At 44.2% G+C, this 17336-nt stretch overlaps 1 protein-coding gene across 1 annotated transcript in view; it reads left to right on the forward strand.

Annotated features, from left to right (window-relative positions):
- Positions 1 to 802: 802 nt before the first annotated feature.
- The window catches only part of fzr (fizzy and cell division cycle 20 related), a 28588-nt gene continuing 12054 nt past the window's right edge, over positions 803 to 17336 (forward strand). Inside the window, exons 1-5 of the mRNA XM_077644269.1 lie at positions 803 to 1354; positions 4932 to 5141; positions 6898 to 7086; positions 15286 to 15408; positions 16564 to 16713. Of these exons, the coding sequence (XP_077500395.1) occupies positions 1286 to 1354; positions 4932 to 5141; positions 6898 to 7086; positions 15286 to 15408; positions 16564 to 16713 (741 nt within the window). The 5' untranslated portion in view covers positions 803 to 1285. The remainder of the gene's footprint in view (positions 1355 to 4931; positions 5142 to 6897; positions 7087 to 15285; positions 15409 to 16563; positions 16714 to 17336) is intronic.

Raw genomic sequence — 17336 nt, forward strand, 5'->3', positions numbered from 1 at the left:
CGTCACTGGTCAAGTATCTAATATAAAGGTGCTTCATAGGCGGCCAATATAGGTGTGTCTGTGCTTGGGTGTGGTGACAAGCTAAGGAGGTCCAAGCATGGCCAGCTATTGGAAAAGAGCAGACGATAATGCCCTTGCACTCAACTACCACGTTTTTGTATTTTGGACCGAGCGCTTGTGCAATATATTGGTTCACTTACTTTCTCTTACATTTAAAAGAGGCAGTTTCCCCCAGCACCAGCATACAGAAGCCGGTAAATATACAGTGTCGCGAATTCGCGACACGCCGATTTTCCAAACTACAGCGACGCTGACGACTTTACGAATTCGGATTTTCAGCATGTCTGCATTAGCTCGCTCAAATATCGCTCGCTACGATATTTTTCTATGAAGAAATAATGAAGCATGTGGTTTTTGCGCACTTCTACTCACTTCTGGAAATTAACATAGCATCTCGACAATCGTATTTCAAGCGGCGGGCTCATGCACAACTTTCTCTCGCCGCAGAGTTTTTATTTTTTATTGTTTTACTGCGGGTTAAATACGGTCCAAGCAGGATCATCAAGCTAGCATCAAGGTTGGCATAAAATTAAAGACGAGCTGAACAGCGCATTATCTTTTTATTTTTTTAGTCAGTTAAAATAGCGAAGAGTGCCTGGAGATGATTTATAATGTGCAGTGTTGTACTGAGAATCACTCTGGTAAAACGTGCCCAGCACACTCCGCTGCGAATGTTCAAACAAAGCGCCATTGACGTCATGCGTTGGTGGCGCCAGAAGCGCTGACCGATTCAGACCGAAGCAACCGCCTTGCACGGTACGCCAAACCTTGGGTACGCCATGAACGCCGCCATGCGCACCGTTCGGTACGTGAGCGTTTGTCTCTGATGCGAGTAACTTAAGAGGAAGCACAATTCGCTTCTTGTAAGCTATTCCTTCAGGACAAACCACACACGTCGTCAAAGCATCCCAGCCGAGGCCGCCTTGCATCGCAGCGTTCGTCGGTTCCAACACTGCGTCTCCACTGCGGAGGACGCAGCTGCAGTGCGTGCCGTTCAAGTTTTGTCTCTCTGGGGCAAAACTGCTCTGAGCAGAACTGCTACGTCCACCTGCCACTAATCCTGCACTGTCGGTGACTGAATTAACGCGGCGATCCAGTGCTCTGACGTGAACTCGCTGTGCCAGTTCGCACCATCGGGGCTCAACGGCTCTGCTCACACGCCACCTGAATTGTCTCGCAAGTCGTTATGAACGATTTAAAGGACGCGATTGTAAAAGCCTGAGAGATGGACCCTGAGTACGAAAGACGGCTTCTGGGCCAGCGCAACAACGTTCTCGCATCGCCGTTGAGTCCAGTGAGTAGCAGCGTTCTGCATGCTTTCGCTAGCAGCAGCGCAAAGAGTTCATGCCGCATATTTACTTGACTGTTTGAATGTTTACTCTTCAAAAAATTCAAACCAACTGAGTGGTAGAGCTCTGTTGTAGGTAGTTTGCGAGCGGTGGAACTGGAAAATTTAAGAAACCTTAACCTGTGCTGTTCATGTATTCCATCAATCTGGAGTGTCCAGCCTTTTACAAAGAGCTGGCTCCGTTTGTACAGCCCGTAATTCAGCTGGCCATATTTCCGTTTGTCGAAACCTTAAACCAAGCTGGGCATGTTGAAACACGTTCGTCATCTCGTCACTTCCGTGTGTTGGAAACGGGCACGCCCATCGTTGGGTCGATGCGCCAGGTTCTGTATCTTGTGGTTGAACTTGTTGCATCTGTGTGCCATTTAAATGAAACTTTGAGTGCGTGCATTGCATTTCCGCAATATCTTTGCGTGCGTCGAGTTCTAAACGCTTTTGTATAGTCGTTAAATTGGTTAGTAGCTTACTATCTCCATGGCTGCAATCAGCTTTTAGAGCTTTGTGTCAAGCGGAGTATCAGCCCTTTGTCATTGAAATAAGAAAGCCTTTAGTTGGCCGCCATTACTAGCCAGCACTTTGGGACCTCCTTAACTAGCACCCCATATTGATGTAGTTTAAGTGTGGTGTGATTAAGTTGTTTGAATACTGGCCAGTACGGTTAATACAGAAAAGCAAGCGGGTTGGTGACTGGATTCTGAATGCATTTTGGGAGCTTCACAAACTACCAGAAAGGAAACCGACAAGACAGTGTATGGACTTAATATGAGTGGCACCTGTTGCCTAGCAGATTTGAATATAGTTTGGACAGGTTTAGGTAAAAAAATATATAATTATTACCGTGGAAGATACGTGCAGTAAATACCAAGCTACAGCTGATGTAGGTGCTTTCTGTAAAGTCTGTGACGCAGTGTTGAAGGTGGACTGCATGTCATCGTGTCACCTCCCCTAATTTCCATAGATAACAATGCATCATATCACCATACATGGATGCCTTAGTAAAGGCGTGTCATAACAGAGGTAGTCGTGCACAAAACTCTGTGCTTTAAATTGTCTGGCTACTGATGTATGCTTAGCTATGTTTGTTGATGTTGATAATAGTGACCCATATTCACATATGTTCTGTAGTTCTATTCTAAACTGAACAAAAAAAAACGTAAGAAATTATGTATGTTGAAAATGATTTCGGCAACAAGGGAGAATGGGACCCGCATGAAACAAATGGAGAGTGCGCAGAATGTGTAAGAAGTAGGGAAATACAATATCTAGATGCGATCTCTGCTTTGTCAGGCACCCCATGCGTGCTTATTGACAGGCATGTCGAGCTGAGATGGGTGACAGTGTGCGCGACAGTGCAGGCACCTTCGTGGAAAAATGCCGGAACTTGTCCCTCCTCCCGGCCCAGCCAATATCACAGCGCTGTAATCTCACAAACAACCCCCCAAACATTAACAAAATCTTAATACTTCAATATAATAGAACAGAGTTTCCAAAATATTCTCAACGCCCGCAGTTAACATACAGAAGACCAAGAAATTTACAAAACCATGTTGTCTATTCAACAGTCAATAAACCAAGGGCTGTGGGTTGTACACCATGCGGCAGAAACCGTTGCCAGGTTTGCAAACACATGCAAACCACAGCACTGGCTATAAGCACCTGTTTAAATATCAAACATTCTCTCCGGGAAGATTTAAATTGTGATTCCAGCAACATTATTTACATGCTCGATAGTGGCGACTGGCGAATGCAATACATAGGCCAAACAGACAGTTCCTTCTGATTCAGGTTTAATAACCACCGCTCACATGCACAATCGCTCCGCAACCTCAGTCTTTCGAAACACCTCCACGAGAAAGACCACAAGTTTAATAAACTTAAAGTAACAATGATCAGCCACCTGTATATAGCCTACCTTCACATAGCACATATTCTCCTAACCGAGTTTGTTAATGCGTAGGCAGAGTGTCTCTGCTGCTGAATTCTAAATGCGACAGAGAGCTTTTAGTACTTCATTGTTGTATAATGGCTGTGAAGTAATTTCATTTAACGGAAATAATTTCTCCACTGTATACAGACCGCCAGAAAGGAATTTGACAGTTTTATTTTTATTCCTAGGAAATCTTAATATGTGGCCAGTAGCCACTTATAAACCATTTTAGGAGGTGATAACATTGACAGCAGTGAGGACAGTGCATGTTCACGAGATCTCCAAATAGTTAGTGCATGGTAAGGCTACATTAACGTTATACATGAACTGGTCTGCGTAGCTCTACACACAAACTTTAATTAATCTCTTCGTGGTCAGCAATTACCGTACCCCAAAACTCTAGGAGCCAAACTAACTGCAGTAAGTGACCACTTCATCCACTTTGTGGTTTTAGATATACTTATCTCATCAGCAAAGGTTTCCAAGGACCAGGAAATTTTCGTACACATCATCCCTTCTACCTTATCTCGCTTCGCTAATAGGAGATAGACTAGAGCAGTATCTGTGAACTGAATGGTGCAGAAAGCACTTATGACAGTTTTGTGAACCTATTTCAGACAGCTTATAATTGAAGGTAGAGGAAGCTTATTACGAAAATTTGTTTCTGTCTTGGTAACAGTAAGATGGGTCGTACTTGGAAATATTTAAAGTTTGCTAAACAGAAAGAAGCATAATATTCTGCCAGCAGATGTAGTTCAAGATAATAATGTAAAAACACAAACTGATCTCACCAGTGCCTTCAAGGATTATTTCATATTTGTGTTAAACATTAAATCTTAAGTTAGCAATGAGTATGTTAATCAGTGCATTGATGACACCTTTTTTATGTCCCTTGTAACAATTGGTGAAGTGGTAGTGGTATTCCATAATAGCCACATTCTGCTGGCTGTGACAGCATTCAGATAAGACCTATGAAGAATGTCATTCATTTTATAGCTCCTATTTTATATCATTAACCTAGTGGTTGAATAGGTCATATGCATCTCATATGCAAGTTGCTGAGGTATTCCCCGTCTATAAGAAGGGAGATAACAATTTGAAGTTGAGTCTTGCATGGCAGAATTGTCTTGCATGGCAGTTCCTGGTTAGCGCGGAAAATGAAAGCTTTCATGGATACTGGATAAATGAAGTATCAACAGCAGGAATAAAACATTACACACCGTCCTGCAGTGTCGCCAGCATTTAACCATTTTTTTTTTTTGGTTAAACCTGCGATTGTTGAGAAAAACACTAGGTATATATCACTTGGAAAGAACGACCCATTATTTAAGATGAGGTGACACTATTTTATCAAGAAAATCTATTTTTAGATTTTGTGACAGTCTGATAGAGCATTTCGCTAACTTTCAGGAGGTATGTTATGCTTGGGTATTCGCAGCTTCAAAAATGCTCTTTTGATCTGAGTTATAGCGCGTTACAGTACAAGGGCGGTGATCCTGAGACACAGTTGGCTGCCGCTTCTCTGGTACAGAAGCTGTCTGCAGCCATTGTGGTTCCACAACTATTCTGATGCGTGTTTCTGTGCGGTGCCTCCAGGTGTCATCACCGCGGTCGCAGCTGGGTGACCGCTTCATTCCGAGCCGTGCGGGAGCCAACTGGCAGCTGGGGCTTGCCAGGATCCCCGACAGTGCACAGCGCAGTGTCCTGCCCAAGGCCAAGGACACCAGCGATGGCTCCAAGGACAGCCTGGCATATGCCTGCCTCATCAAGAACGAACTGCTGGGAGCTGGCATTGAGGACGCCAAGGTGAGCCGAAGGCAACTTGAGGTGAAGCTAGCAGAGCCTCTGTGGCAATTTCTGCAGGAAACCAAAAAGGGGTGGTCTCACGAGAAGTGGGGCCTTTTGAATGCTGCCTTGGAGGTTGCTTTTGTTTTTTGTTTTTGGGGTGCTAAATTAAGTAGTAGTTTAAAGTGTTTGTTTTGACAACTGACAAGTCCCCACTGCCCTGCGTTTTCTATGTCCGTGTGTGAGGACAGAAAAAGATTAATGCCGGAAAAAGGGTTAGTCTCATTTCTCAAATTGAGGATTTTGCACGTCTACCATTGGAATTAAAGGTTGGAAACCAGCCAGTATAACGTGTTCCTACGGAAACTGTACGCACATGCTATGAACATGGTGAAATTTTCCTGTCAAATATGCAGGATAATTGCTTAAGTCTCAGTGAGCTTGAAGTGCTGTAGAAAAACAGTGAAACTGACATGTTTGCTGCATGGGTTGGAGTTATCCTAAGGTTTTAAATTGTTATCAGAAAGTGTGCCTATGCTTCTTAGAGTGGCAGGCTTTGCTGTGCTGTTAGGTACACATACACATGCATCCTTTGCCATAAGAAAACGCGCTAAAAAGTGTGAAGATAATGCCGCAGTGATTTATGTTTTTACTTTAATAAATGTGACTTGGCGGTCGTGTCCTTTCTGAGCATGATGGCAGTAGTACAGAAGCAGGTCTGCTTTTTCAGTACAATTGCATACTTGTGGATGCTGCACTTCGACAAGCATGCTTTCTTGCCTCCTTGCACGAGATGTTGTGGAAGTGACAGAAGTCTAGGTAACTTTTGTGAATACAGGGGCGTACAGATGCCCCAAAAGTAGAACGGAGCACTTGAGCAGATGACCAACTGCTTCCCAGCGCACTCTAGCAGCAAAATCGCATGAGCATGCAGGCAGTGAGGGTCCGATGAACCCATTACACACTTTTCATGCTTAATGCAAGGATTTATTGCTGACATGCAGTGTGCTGAAAGAATTGCTTCTTTGGCGGTCAACGCTTTCTGCTTCACCAAGGATGTGGCCACTTTAAGAGTGCGTGCTCCAGTGTCTGCTGCGGTTTGTTCTTCACTTGGCAGTAATTCTTCAACTACCAAACCATGGCATGCCAGCAATAAACCCTTGCATGAAGCATTAAAAGCACCCGTGATGAACAATGATGGAAGCAGCGGGACTTAGTCTGCGCTGGCGATAAAGCGAATACGAAACCTGTGTGATAGGTTCACTGGACCCTTGCTGACGGCATGTGCTTCTGCTGCTAGAGCATGATGGGAGGCAATTCATCCACTGCTCGCGTGCTCTGTTTTAATTTGGGGGCATCTATACATAACATTGGCTGCTGTAACCAGTATGTGCCTTCTCACAAGAAAAGAAAGAAAGAAGAAAAGAAAGAAAATGTGTGTTACCCGCCACGGTAGCTCAGTGGTTAGGGCGCTTGACTACTGAGCCGGAGTTTCTGGGTTTTAACCTGGCCACGGCAGCCGCGTTTCAGTGAAGGGAAACATAAAAGGCATCCGTGTACTGTGGGATGTCAGTGCAAGTTAAGGATCCCCAGGTGGTCGAAATTTTTCCGGAGCCCTCCACTACGGCACCTCTTTCTTCCTTTCTTCTTTCAATGCCACCGCTGTTCAGGTGGTAACCACTGAGATGGCAGACAATTACTGCGCCATTTCCTTTCCTCATAACCGATTAATTAATAAAAGAAAATGTGTCCTGTCTTCTCATTTACCTGTGCGCAGGAGCCGACGGAGGAACGCCGTGTATCGCAAGGCCACTCACCTTCAGCGGGCAACCTCTTCCGCTATGGAACGAGTCGCCCGTCCGAGCCGTGGTCGCCCTACAGCCTGTCGCCCGTCAGTGCCAAAAGCCACAAACTGCTCAGCTCCCCACGAAAGCAGGCACGCAAGATCTCCAAGATACCCTTCAAGGTGCGTACGTGCCATCTCCTGTTCCCCACCCTCGGCCCCTCTGCATTTCCTTTTCTTCCCACTTCACTATTCTGCCGAGTGCAAACTTATATGACAGTCAGTTTGTAGGTAGGTGAGCAAGTGGGGATGCTTACTGTTGATCAGTAGGCATAAAAATAAACTGAAATTACTTATACTGCTACTTCGAGAATTCGCCACTAGCCACGACCATAAGAAGTAGTCATTGCTATTTTGGTGGAAAGACGTGCAGCTACCACAAGGAAGGTGGAAGGGGGCCCATGCACTCAGTGATAAGAGCTGCCAGATCTGGATGAATCTTGATGGCTCTGGCATGTTCATGGTGCTGTCACGTTGGTGTTTTATTTGGTATGTTGGTATTTGACATGAATCATAGTACTATGTCTCGCCACCTGTGTGCACGTTATGGGAATCTTAGGATATCATTTGTCGCACTGAAGTAATGTTAGCTGTATGTGGCCAGCAAAGCATATTTGAGTGGTCGCCTATGCTAAACCTGGCCATTAAAGCACCTTTTGGTGGCACGTTTAAACATTGGACGGTCTGAGTAAAACTAGCTGTTACCTTTTTTCTTTGCATTGTAGCTTTTGCTGTGTCCTTCACGTTAACATTCTAGTTACTGTCCATTATGAAAAATTTGCCTGAAAAATCTTTAGCTCAAAGCTCAAGGGCCGCACTTTCTTTTTCGCAATTCTGACTGATTTTGGCCCTTACCCGAAAGCAGAGCTCTGGTTTAATTTTCAAGTTGTGGTCTGGGAAACCACTGTATTGTCCCATATGATCTGATGCTGTACCTGGCACCGAGTTTCCCTTACATGCTCATACACGGTGTGTGCCTTACAGATTCTGTGTAAACAAAATGTGAGCGCATTGCTCTGCACCAGTCCAACCACAAATGTACATAGTGGCCTTGGGATTTGACATTTTTAATCCTTAATTCAGCTCTGTACGTGCCAACTGTGGTTGTGGTGATTCCACCATGTTTGCAGCTTGCTTGTGAAATGGCTTGTGGTATAGCAGTTGTTCCAGGCATTTGGGGTGTCATTCATAGGCGGCATATTGTTTTATTACCCGGGTTTATATAAAAAAAACTTCCCTCGCTTATTTTATGCTCCACACATGCACGCAGGTGTGCACATTGCAGGCTTGCAAAAATCGGCGCAGCTGCTTCCGCCGTGTGCGGCTGCAAAAGATGTGAGTGGCGAGTTGATGCCATCACACCACTCCAAGAAAGATTTCATTGCTAAGACCAAGCCAAAGCGAAGATATTCGTGATGGGTATAAGGGGCGAGGGCTAGCGGCTTTTTTTGGTCGAGGGTGCGAGATTAGTGCACCGGAACCAGCGTGCTTCGATCCCCCTAATACCCCCCCCCCCCCCCCCCCCCTTCCTTCAGACAGACCAACACATAATTGGAAACAAGTCAGCATGAGCAGATAAGGACAACATGATTGAAAGAAATAATGGCAGCAACGGCCACAGTGTGCCCTTTCCTACGGAATTCAAAGGTCATAATGCACAGTGTACTGTATATTCCCACATACAAGTCAACCTTTTTTTTTTACAAAAACAATCATTTGAAAGCGGGGGGGTGGGTTCGACATAGTGTCGTTTCGCCCAAGCCGTAAGTAGTACGCACCTCGTGCTGATGCCCATTCCCATTCCCCGTAGGATGCATGAAGTTCCATGTGTGAAGAAAAAAATGTCGTAAATTCGTTTGTAAATTCGTTTCCGGCAAAAAAAAAAAAAAGTTGAATTGCATGCCGTTTACCTGGCTCTCTCGCACTGGCAGTCACTTTCCTGGATGTACAGTTGCGCGAGCAAATTTCTGGTAACCTCGGGTGTGCGCCAGAATCTGAAACTACCTAACCGTTTGCTGTTCAGTTGGCTGTTTGTCAGCCGGGTTCAGCATTGGCTGGGAGCACGCCGTTTCATCACCTTTTATCTCCATTTGCTTCTTGACTGCTGGCTTTGTGATTGTCGTTGTGTGTTGATCGCTTAGAGCTGCGCACGTGCCGCCATGCGATCCCACGGGGGAATTACGGCCGAGTTTCTTAGTATTGCCTAGAGGGAAAGCAGATAACACTGCACTTTATTCACCATGGAGAGACACTGAAATGCCGTGAAGACGACGTTTCGTATTTGGCTTGGCTAGTTAGTGTTGGGCTGAAAACGTGGATTTGGCTTCTGAACTGCCAGCTCCAGCATGATGCCTTCCTCTGGGCACAAATTAAACTATTTTTATAGTGAGCTCTTCACTTCTTCAATAAATTTAACACAGATGTTAAGCTGGCATGGAAACTTACTCAGAATTTCATTGAGGTTTGCCTGTTATAGCAGCGCCGTTATGGCTGAATCCACGTTTCATGCCGCCGCGGTGGCTCAGTGGTTAGGGCGCTCGACTACTGATCCGGAGTTCCTAAGTTCGAACCCGACCGCGGCGGCTGCGTTTTTATGGAGGAAAAACGCTAAGGTGCCGGTGTGCTGTGCTGTGCGATGTCAGTGCACGTTAAAGATCCCCAGGTGGTCGAAATTATTCCGGAGCCCTCCACTACGGCACCTCTTCTTCCTTTCTTCTTTCACTCCCTCCTTTATCCCTTCCCTTACGGCGCAGAGAAACTCCATGTAGGAGAAACTCCCTGTTGGAGAAACCCCACGCTGGAGAAACTCCAGGCTGGAGAGTTCAGGTGTCCAATGATATATGAGACAAATACTGCCCCATTTCCTTTCCCCAAAAAACCAATTATTATTATTATTATTATTATTATTATTATTATTATTATTATTATTATTATTATTATTATTATTATGTCCCACGGTGGATGAAAAACTCTCATGGACAGTGGCTCAAGCTTTCCCTCTAGGTAGAAGTGAGAAATTTTATGAGAATCACATACCGAAAGGCAGGGCGGGGGTTATGCGTCGAGGGGTGTGGTAGATATAGAGTGGTTGCTTAGCTTTTATACAAGTCCATACATTCAAAACGTGAGCCAGCGCCACCTTCGAAGTGAGTGGACAACTAAACAATGGCGTCATAAATTTAGAAACCGTGATGTTACAGGCACGTGTTAAGTGGTAGGAAAAATAAATTCTCGAACATCTCGAGCTTCAGTGCAACATACGAGACAAGGACAAAAAAAGGCAGATGCGACAAGTGCTGACTACCAATGCTTTCTTTAGATAGTTGGTTCTCGTCTTTTTCCTTTGTCCTTGTCACGTGTGTCGCGCTGAATTTCAAGGCGTTAACATATCAACAAGCGCAGCTATTTATTCGTCTTAAAAGAACTGACCACTAACCAAAACGTAGCATGAGATTATGGCGCAAATGGAAAGATCGTGCCTCATATTGTACGAATTGACCACTGCACTGCAGTAGCAAAGAAATTAGGATTTGTAATTTTAATTTGGCATTTAAAATCGCACACTGCTAGGAGTGTGCAAATATTGAAATTTTAGGAATACTAATCGAATACGAATATTGAGAAAAAATGCTTTCGAATATCAAATCAAATGCCGAATATCTGTTCAGTATGAAAAAATTTCGTAAAAACAAAAATGGGCAAATGTAGTCCTTATATTTTTTTAAATAGTGTATGGTCTTCACAACTGCAATGAACGAACCTAGACTGACTCAGCACCGTATCAAAAAAAAAAGAAAACATGGCATGCATAGAAATGTATACTACTTGAATAGGCAGCATGCTGTGTCTCTCTACTGTGTCTTGCAAAATGAGCAACAAAGTGAAATTCAGTAATGACGAGCTATTAGATGCCCTACCCTCATCTTCCAGAAAGAAAACTGCTGAAAATTCTAAAATGCACTGAAGCCTTGTTAGGAGGCCCCATCGTGCAAACAGCAAAATGCCCATGATGAGTTCACAGAAACCTTAATAAGGGGGGACACTGGTCTTTGGGACCAAAAAACGACACAAAAATCAATTTTTTAAAAATGACATTTTTGAAGCCTTTAGCTATTATTCTTCAACTCTACTAGTTTTCTCCTCCAGAAAATCGGTATTTTGACCATAATATTAAATTTAGATCACTCTGTGGGCTCAATTTGTTCAGGAGCAGGCGATTTAACACCGTGAAAATTTTGGACACCTGGCTGTCTTAGTATGTCAGTATCTTGACGCCTGGGACAGATAGACATGTCATATTGTTTGCTAAGGCAAGCTGAAGGCACAATGTATGCGATAATCGAAGCACAGTTGTTCAATCACGCTTCAAGAATTTGTAATTTTGCAAAGTTTATCGATGCACAATATTCACACTTTGAATGCTGCTATTTTAAGTGCTGTAAAATTACTAATGAGGGCAAAATGGAAAAACTGCTTTGATTATTGCACTCTTTACTCACCATACTATGTAGCCATGGGTTAGAAATTGTTTTTTATTGATCCATATTTTTTTGTACTGAGGTACTAATAAATGACTAATTAAAATTAATTATCTTAGGAACTAATGAATTAATTAAAAAGCAATTTCATATTTGAAATCAGTATAAAAAACTGTGCAATGTGATACCGTTTCATTAGGATTGGACTAAAAATAAGGAAAATAGGTCTAAGACCAGTGTCCCCCCTTAAGGGGAGACGTGGGTCCTAAAACGGTAAAAAATAGTAAAAAAATCGATTTTGAGCAAAACTCATTTTTGGAACGTTTGACCTTTCGAGCACCTATTCTCAAATTCGCTAAATTCGGTCGGGAAACGCGATAAAATAGGCTTTCAGTATACCACGGCAGCCACGAAATGCCCCCAGAAGGGCAAAATTCGTTCGAACTTCCCGCGCGCGTCACGGACGCTGCAGTTGGCCGATCGCCGCCATCTTAGGCTTGGTTTGAAGCTGTTTTCTTTGTGCACAATTTGCGATATCTCAAAATGGTGTCGCTCAAGCAAAGCGGCTGCTCTGGCCGGGTTTCTGAAGGCCGTTTCCGGGTCGCTGATTGAAAAGCGCGCCGTTCCACGCCTGCCATTGGCTGACGTGACCGGCGCGTCATTTTTTTTTTCTTTCTCTTTTGCGTTCACCAGCGTGGCTGCCGCTTCATGCGCGTCTGCTTTTTGCTGGGAGTTTTTCCATGCGATCAAGATGACGGTTGACAGTCAACTTAAACCGTACACGCAACGAGCTTTTGGAAGCTGTAAGAAACGAGCGTGGAACAAAAAGCCGAAAGCGTCGACCACAAGTGCACCGTCGTCGGGACCTGCGTTAGAGCTGGTGCCGGACTCGCTGGATCTGCCGGGAACGTCAACCACACTGCTCGCTGACGACACCGTGGGACCGAGTTCCAGCACGCATTGCATCCTAGATCACGGTAAAGTTCGTGTTGATGGCGCATACCACTCTGTGGCGGAGCAGGTGCAGCTTGTTGAGTGATCGGCACACACGAAGTCCGCTCTGTCGGAAAAGTTAGAGACCCAGTGCAAGTGTGAACTTCTTGGCGTCAGCGCGGAGTGCCAGACCGGTGATGCTGGTACCGAGTTCGGGATTGTTGGCACCTGTTGGCCCGGTGCAGTGAAGGAAAGACTCAGAATGCTAGTGAGAGCCGACATTCTCTCATTTGGATGCAAGCTTCAAAGAATGGGAATGCTTCTTTGGAAAGTGGGAAGCGGGCTGCTGCTGAGGCCATTGCCATATACAAACAAGTAAGGAGGGCAAATAATGAATCCATCACTGCAAGTCTGGGCTATGCTGCTGGTGGCTGCCTTGTTCGCCGAAGCCTAGAAAAAGACGCCCTGCGTTTGCTGAGGGCAAATGGAGCTCAGCTAAAGAGCACTAATACGAAAGAGAGAATAAAAAGGCGGCACAAAACAGGAGCAACTGAAGATTACAGTCCTGGACTGCTATGAAGACGTTCTCCAGCGGCACAGGGCAGCGTGCTGCCTAACATCCAGGTGGTTCTTCTCGAAGACAGAGTAGAAGACGTGTTGAGCGTCACACCCAACGGTCCTTTTCAGGACCACTCAACTTCTTGCCATGGTGGGGGCTCGGATCTCCTTGGCTCCGGACCCCTAGGTCCCTCAATAAACAGTTTTCAGGATTCAAAATATTGTCTTTAGAGCTCAACACCCTAGACCTGCACTCCATTGCCTCTAAAGAAAGTCTACCGATAACTTCATGAGACATCATTTTTTGTTACAACTTCATCACGCTTACACCTTCGACATTTTTTTAATTGTTTCCTTGGATGGAATAATATACATTTTGTTTTGCTGTGTAGGGAAACAGATAGGGAACATCTAAATAAAATTCATTGTTGAAGATTCGTCTCACAATTTTCTGCAGTCAGTGTCAAAACTTTAAAAGAGCTTTTTCTCAGCTTCATGTTTTTTGCCAATGTCACTAGCCTTACGGAACTTTTCATTATGTTTTAGTGGTGCAATTTTAATAAATTTTACACTGTTGAATTCAGAAAGAATTGGACTGTGGAGCTATGCTATTTTTATGTGGCTAAGTTGAACGTAATAAATTTTCTGAACAATAATACCAGCTAATTATATTCAAGAATTGGGATGCATAGACATAATTGAACATTTTTATATGATGATGTGCCTTAATAACAATATAAATAGCATAGCTTCGCATGACAGGTCTTTGGCTACGGCTACATTTTAATCGGAACCAAAAAATGTTGAGGGAAAGTGTCTTAATGACCCGTAAGAAATTACCTAATTAGGCGTCAGTTATTTTTTTATAAGTTTAGAACTAATTGAGATAAGCTGGAGCTAATTGCATTTTTGAAAACAGGAGGAAGAAATACATATGCATACCTAATTTCATTACAGTATCTCTAATAAGATTTTCTTTTTAAGGAGTCGCTCAGTAACATGTAAGAAGTGTAAACATTCAAGGCAGTGCAAGGCAGTGTTCACTTTTCGGGAGATTGGGCTATAAGTTTTTCCAAAGGTTTTCCCAACATTCTACGGCATGCAAATAGTGTGCGCCAATTGTGACATTGTGTTACAGTGAACACAGGCACCAAGAAATGAATTGAATTCACAATGGAATGTGCTTTTTCCTACAGACTACAAAGTGGTGATTCAAAAGTCACATCTGACACCTCCGATGCAAGCCCTATAAGTTCTTTCTGGCTGCTATGGAAACTCACTGACAACGGCATGCCACAGTACCAAAGTGACTTTAACGCCCCCCTGCCATAGCAGTGTGATGCCAGCGAAGCAGTTTTCTCTTCGACACTTTCCTACGGAGCACCAGTGTCATACGCTCTTCATCTCTAACCACATCGTCTTTTCGAAGGTAGCAGTGTCAAACCGTACGACTGGAACTATGGCTAGTGTGGCAAAGAACATGCACGCACATGTAGCTGATAAGAATATGGCATGAGGACAAAAAGTAACCAAGCACTTGAAATTATCACCGATAAAAGGCGAGCAGCTGCACGCAGTGCAATCTTGAGGTGACGAGACAGACACGCTATCCAAGGCCGGCAGCTAGCAGCAAGCGAGCAGAAAAGTCAAGGTGGATGGCATAAGAGCCGCTGCCTGCTGCTGTGACAGAACGCGAACATAAGTATTATATCTATATATAAAAAAAATTGCACTTTCCTACAAAATCTATTAAGTAAAATTTTTAAAACCGATAACTAGGATGTGGTTTTAAATAGTTATAGAACCAAATATGTAACCAATATTTTACTCTTATTAGTGTTTGTCCATTCTTCATTTTGGTGCCTCAGTTTCACCGCCTCTAGCTGATATCACTGACATTTGGTTCTAGACTGCATTCAGGTACCACCTTCGCGAACCCATGTCAAATGACCTTGCGAGGAGTGTGAGTTGAAGGGTCGATGTATAAGTGACAATGGACTGAACCCTTGCATCATGACCCTTGTAGAGTTTTTTTGGGGTGTGTTTGCGGAATCTCCGCGTAATTTGGGCACTTTTTTTCTTAAGCCTTAATTTAAAAAAGTGAAGTGCAGAAATATGTGAGTAAATACAGTATTTATTTATTTTGGAATTCTGTCAATCCCTTTATAGGATTTTTACAGGAGTGGACAAAAAAAAATTAAGTATATGCAAGCATGGTGTCAAACCTGGTATACATGATATTCCAGCTTTGGCTTTTGAGTGAGCAGAAGAGTCGGGCATATCTTTATGTGGATTGATGCCTGGTGCTTTCAGAACTGGTGTGCAGGATGCGTCTGCCGTTGTGTATATGCAGGTACTGGATGCACCCGAGCTTCAGGATGACTTCTACCTGAACCTGGTGGACTGGTCATCGACCAATGTACTCAGTGTTGGGCTGGGTGCCTGCGTCTACCTCTGGAGTGCTTGCACCTCGCAGGTGAAGACCATTGATGGGAAACGATTGGTGGGGGCAATGGCTGTCTAAGATGTGGTGCTGCATAAGTCTTGCAGTGAGCGTAAGTTGCACTGTTCCTTGATCTGTCTCTCTGATCTGTAGGCAAGCTAACCTTGCTGCATTACAAGAAAATTGCCTCCTAATCAACCACTGGTAAATGGCCTGACCCCTTTTGTGAGTGTATTAATACTACAGTTGCTGTAATGCCCCATGTAAAGATCTTTGAGGTTCTGAAAAAATAAGAATATCATGGGCAGCTCAGGCATAATGTGAGTCATAGCACTTGGATAGAACCGTTTATTTTGCTTTGCTTGCTTTTGAAAACAAATTGAGTTGCTAGAAATACAGGAATGCCCTCAATATCGCCACCTGGCTTTAGCAGATATTGTGTCTTGAACAAAAGTCAGCGGTCCCTGACTGAGTAGTAGCCATCTTTTTCTGACATTGCATGTGCTGACTTCGCTGATCAGTAGTGAAGAAAACCGTCTGAGATAATTACATTGTGCAATGCAGATGAAGGTTGTTGGAGATGTGAACTGAAATGCTTTTAATGAAATTTGATGGAGGTTAAGTGAAGGGTTCTCAACCTTTTTAACCTCATAGAACAGCAGTGGCTTTCAAAAGGGGTTGAGGAACTCTGTGCGCCTTGACTTCCATCCTTTCCTTTTATGGATGTAAAATGGGCACGTAGTGCATAAGCCCTAAAAAAATGCAAAGATTGAATTAACAATGATGTTCTGTGTATTGAAACAGTCTGCCATGAACAATTATAAAATGACTAGTCCAAAATAAAGTGGGTAAGGGAAGTGTGGGGTTGACGTACGCGTGAATATTGGGGTTCGGGTAACTGAAAAAGCACTGCAAGGAACCCAAGGGTACTAAAAGACCCAGCTTGAGAATCTCTGCATTAAGCTACTGGCACAAATCAGCCGTTTTGCCAGTCATAGCTTGCGGTGGCATGCATATGACCATAGAGTCTCACAGCCAGGTTCAACTCGGTGTGCTGGTAGGGTAGTGCATCTGGGCTTAGTTACGTGTCATAGTTGCCACAGATTGCTGTGGAAGTGTGCTTATCTTGAGCTGAAGGCATGGTAGCAGACAGTGTGAGCTTTCTGTTCTGTTGCTCTGTGCCTCCAGGTGACGCGCCTGTGTGACCTCTCGGGTGAGGGTGACTCGGTGACCTCTGTGGCATGGGCTGAGCGTGGCCACCTGGTGGCGGTGGGCACCCACAAGGGCCTCGTTCAGGTCTGGGATGTGGCTGCCTCCAAGCAGACGGCGCTGCTACAGGTACCAACATTTGTTCGAACAGGGCTTGTCTGCAGGAAAGATACTTTCCCGAATTGTTGGGCTTGGTTTTAATTGAGTCTTTAAATGATGTAGTGCAGCTTTTGTTTTGTTATCAAACGTTACATAGCTTTAAAAGGGGGCAAAAAGAATAGATGTGCTTCTGTTGGTTAAATGAGCTTTATGAGCAGCTTAATTCATTTCACATTTTGCATATAACTAAAGATATGGTAGACCGGCTTGTTTGGTGCCACAAGCGACTGCAATGTTTGCCTGTCTTTTTGTCCAAAATAAATTTGCACTCGCTGCATTTTGCAGAAGTGCCTAGTCAAAAGGATGCCGAGTTGCATGGCATAAAAAACAACTATGGCATTAGTCAGGCAAGTTCCTCTACTCCCTTCACTCCTTTCTCTTCTTCTCCCGATTCAGCCAGACAACATGAAGACTCCAGGTTATACAGCGCCGAATTTATTGACAACAATTTACAGTTGCGGTGAGAGCTGTGCTGTCAGGATGCGGCCTCTCTGCAAGGTGTCCAAAACCGTTCTCCTTTGTCCATCCGGCCGTGTCCTCCTCAGCCTTTTCTTCCCCTCTGGGCCCTCCTCGCCAGCCAGCTCTCTCCTTGT

This window comes from Amblyomma americanum, chromosome 11 (assembly GCF_052857255.1).
Source record: "Amblyomma americanum isolate KBUSLIRL-KWMA chromosome 11, ASM5285725v1, whole genome shotgun sequence".
NCBI classification, from domain to species: Eukaryota; Metazoa; Arthropoda; class Arachnida; order Ixodida; family Ixodidae; genus Amblyomma; species Amblyomma americanum.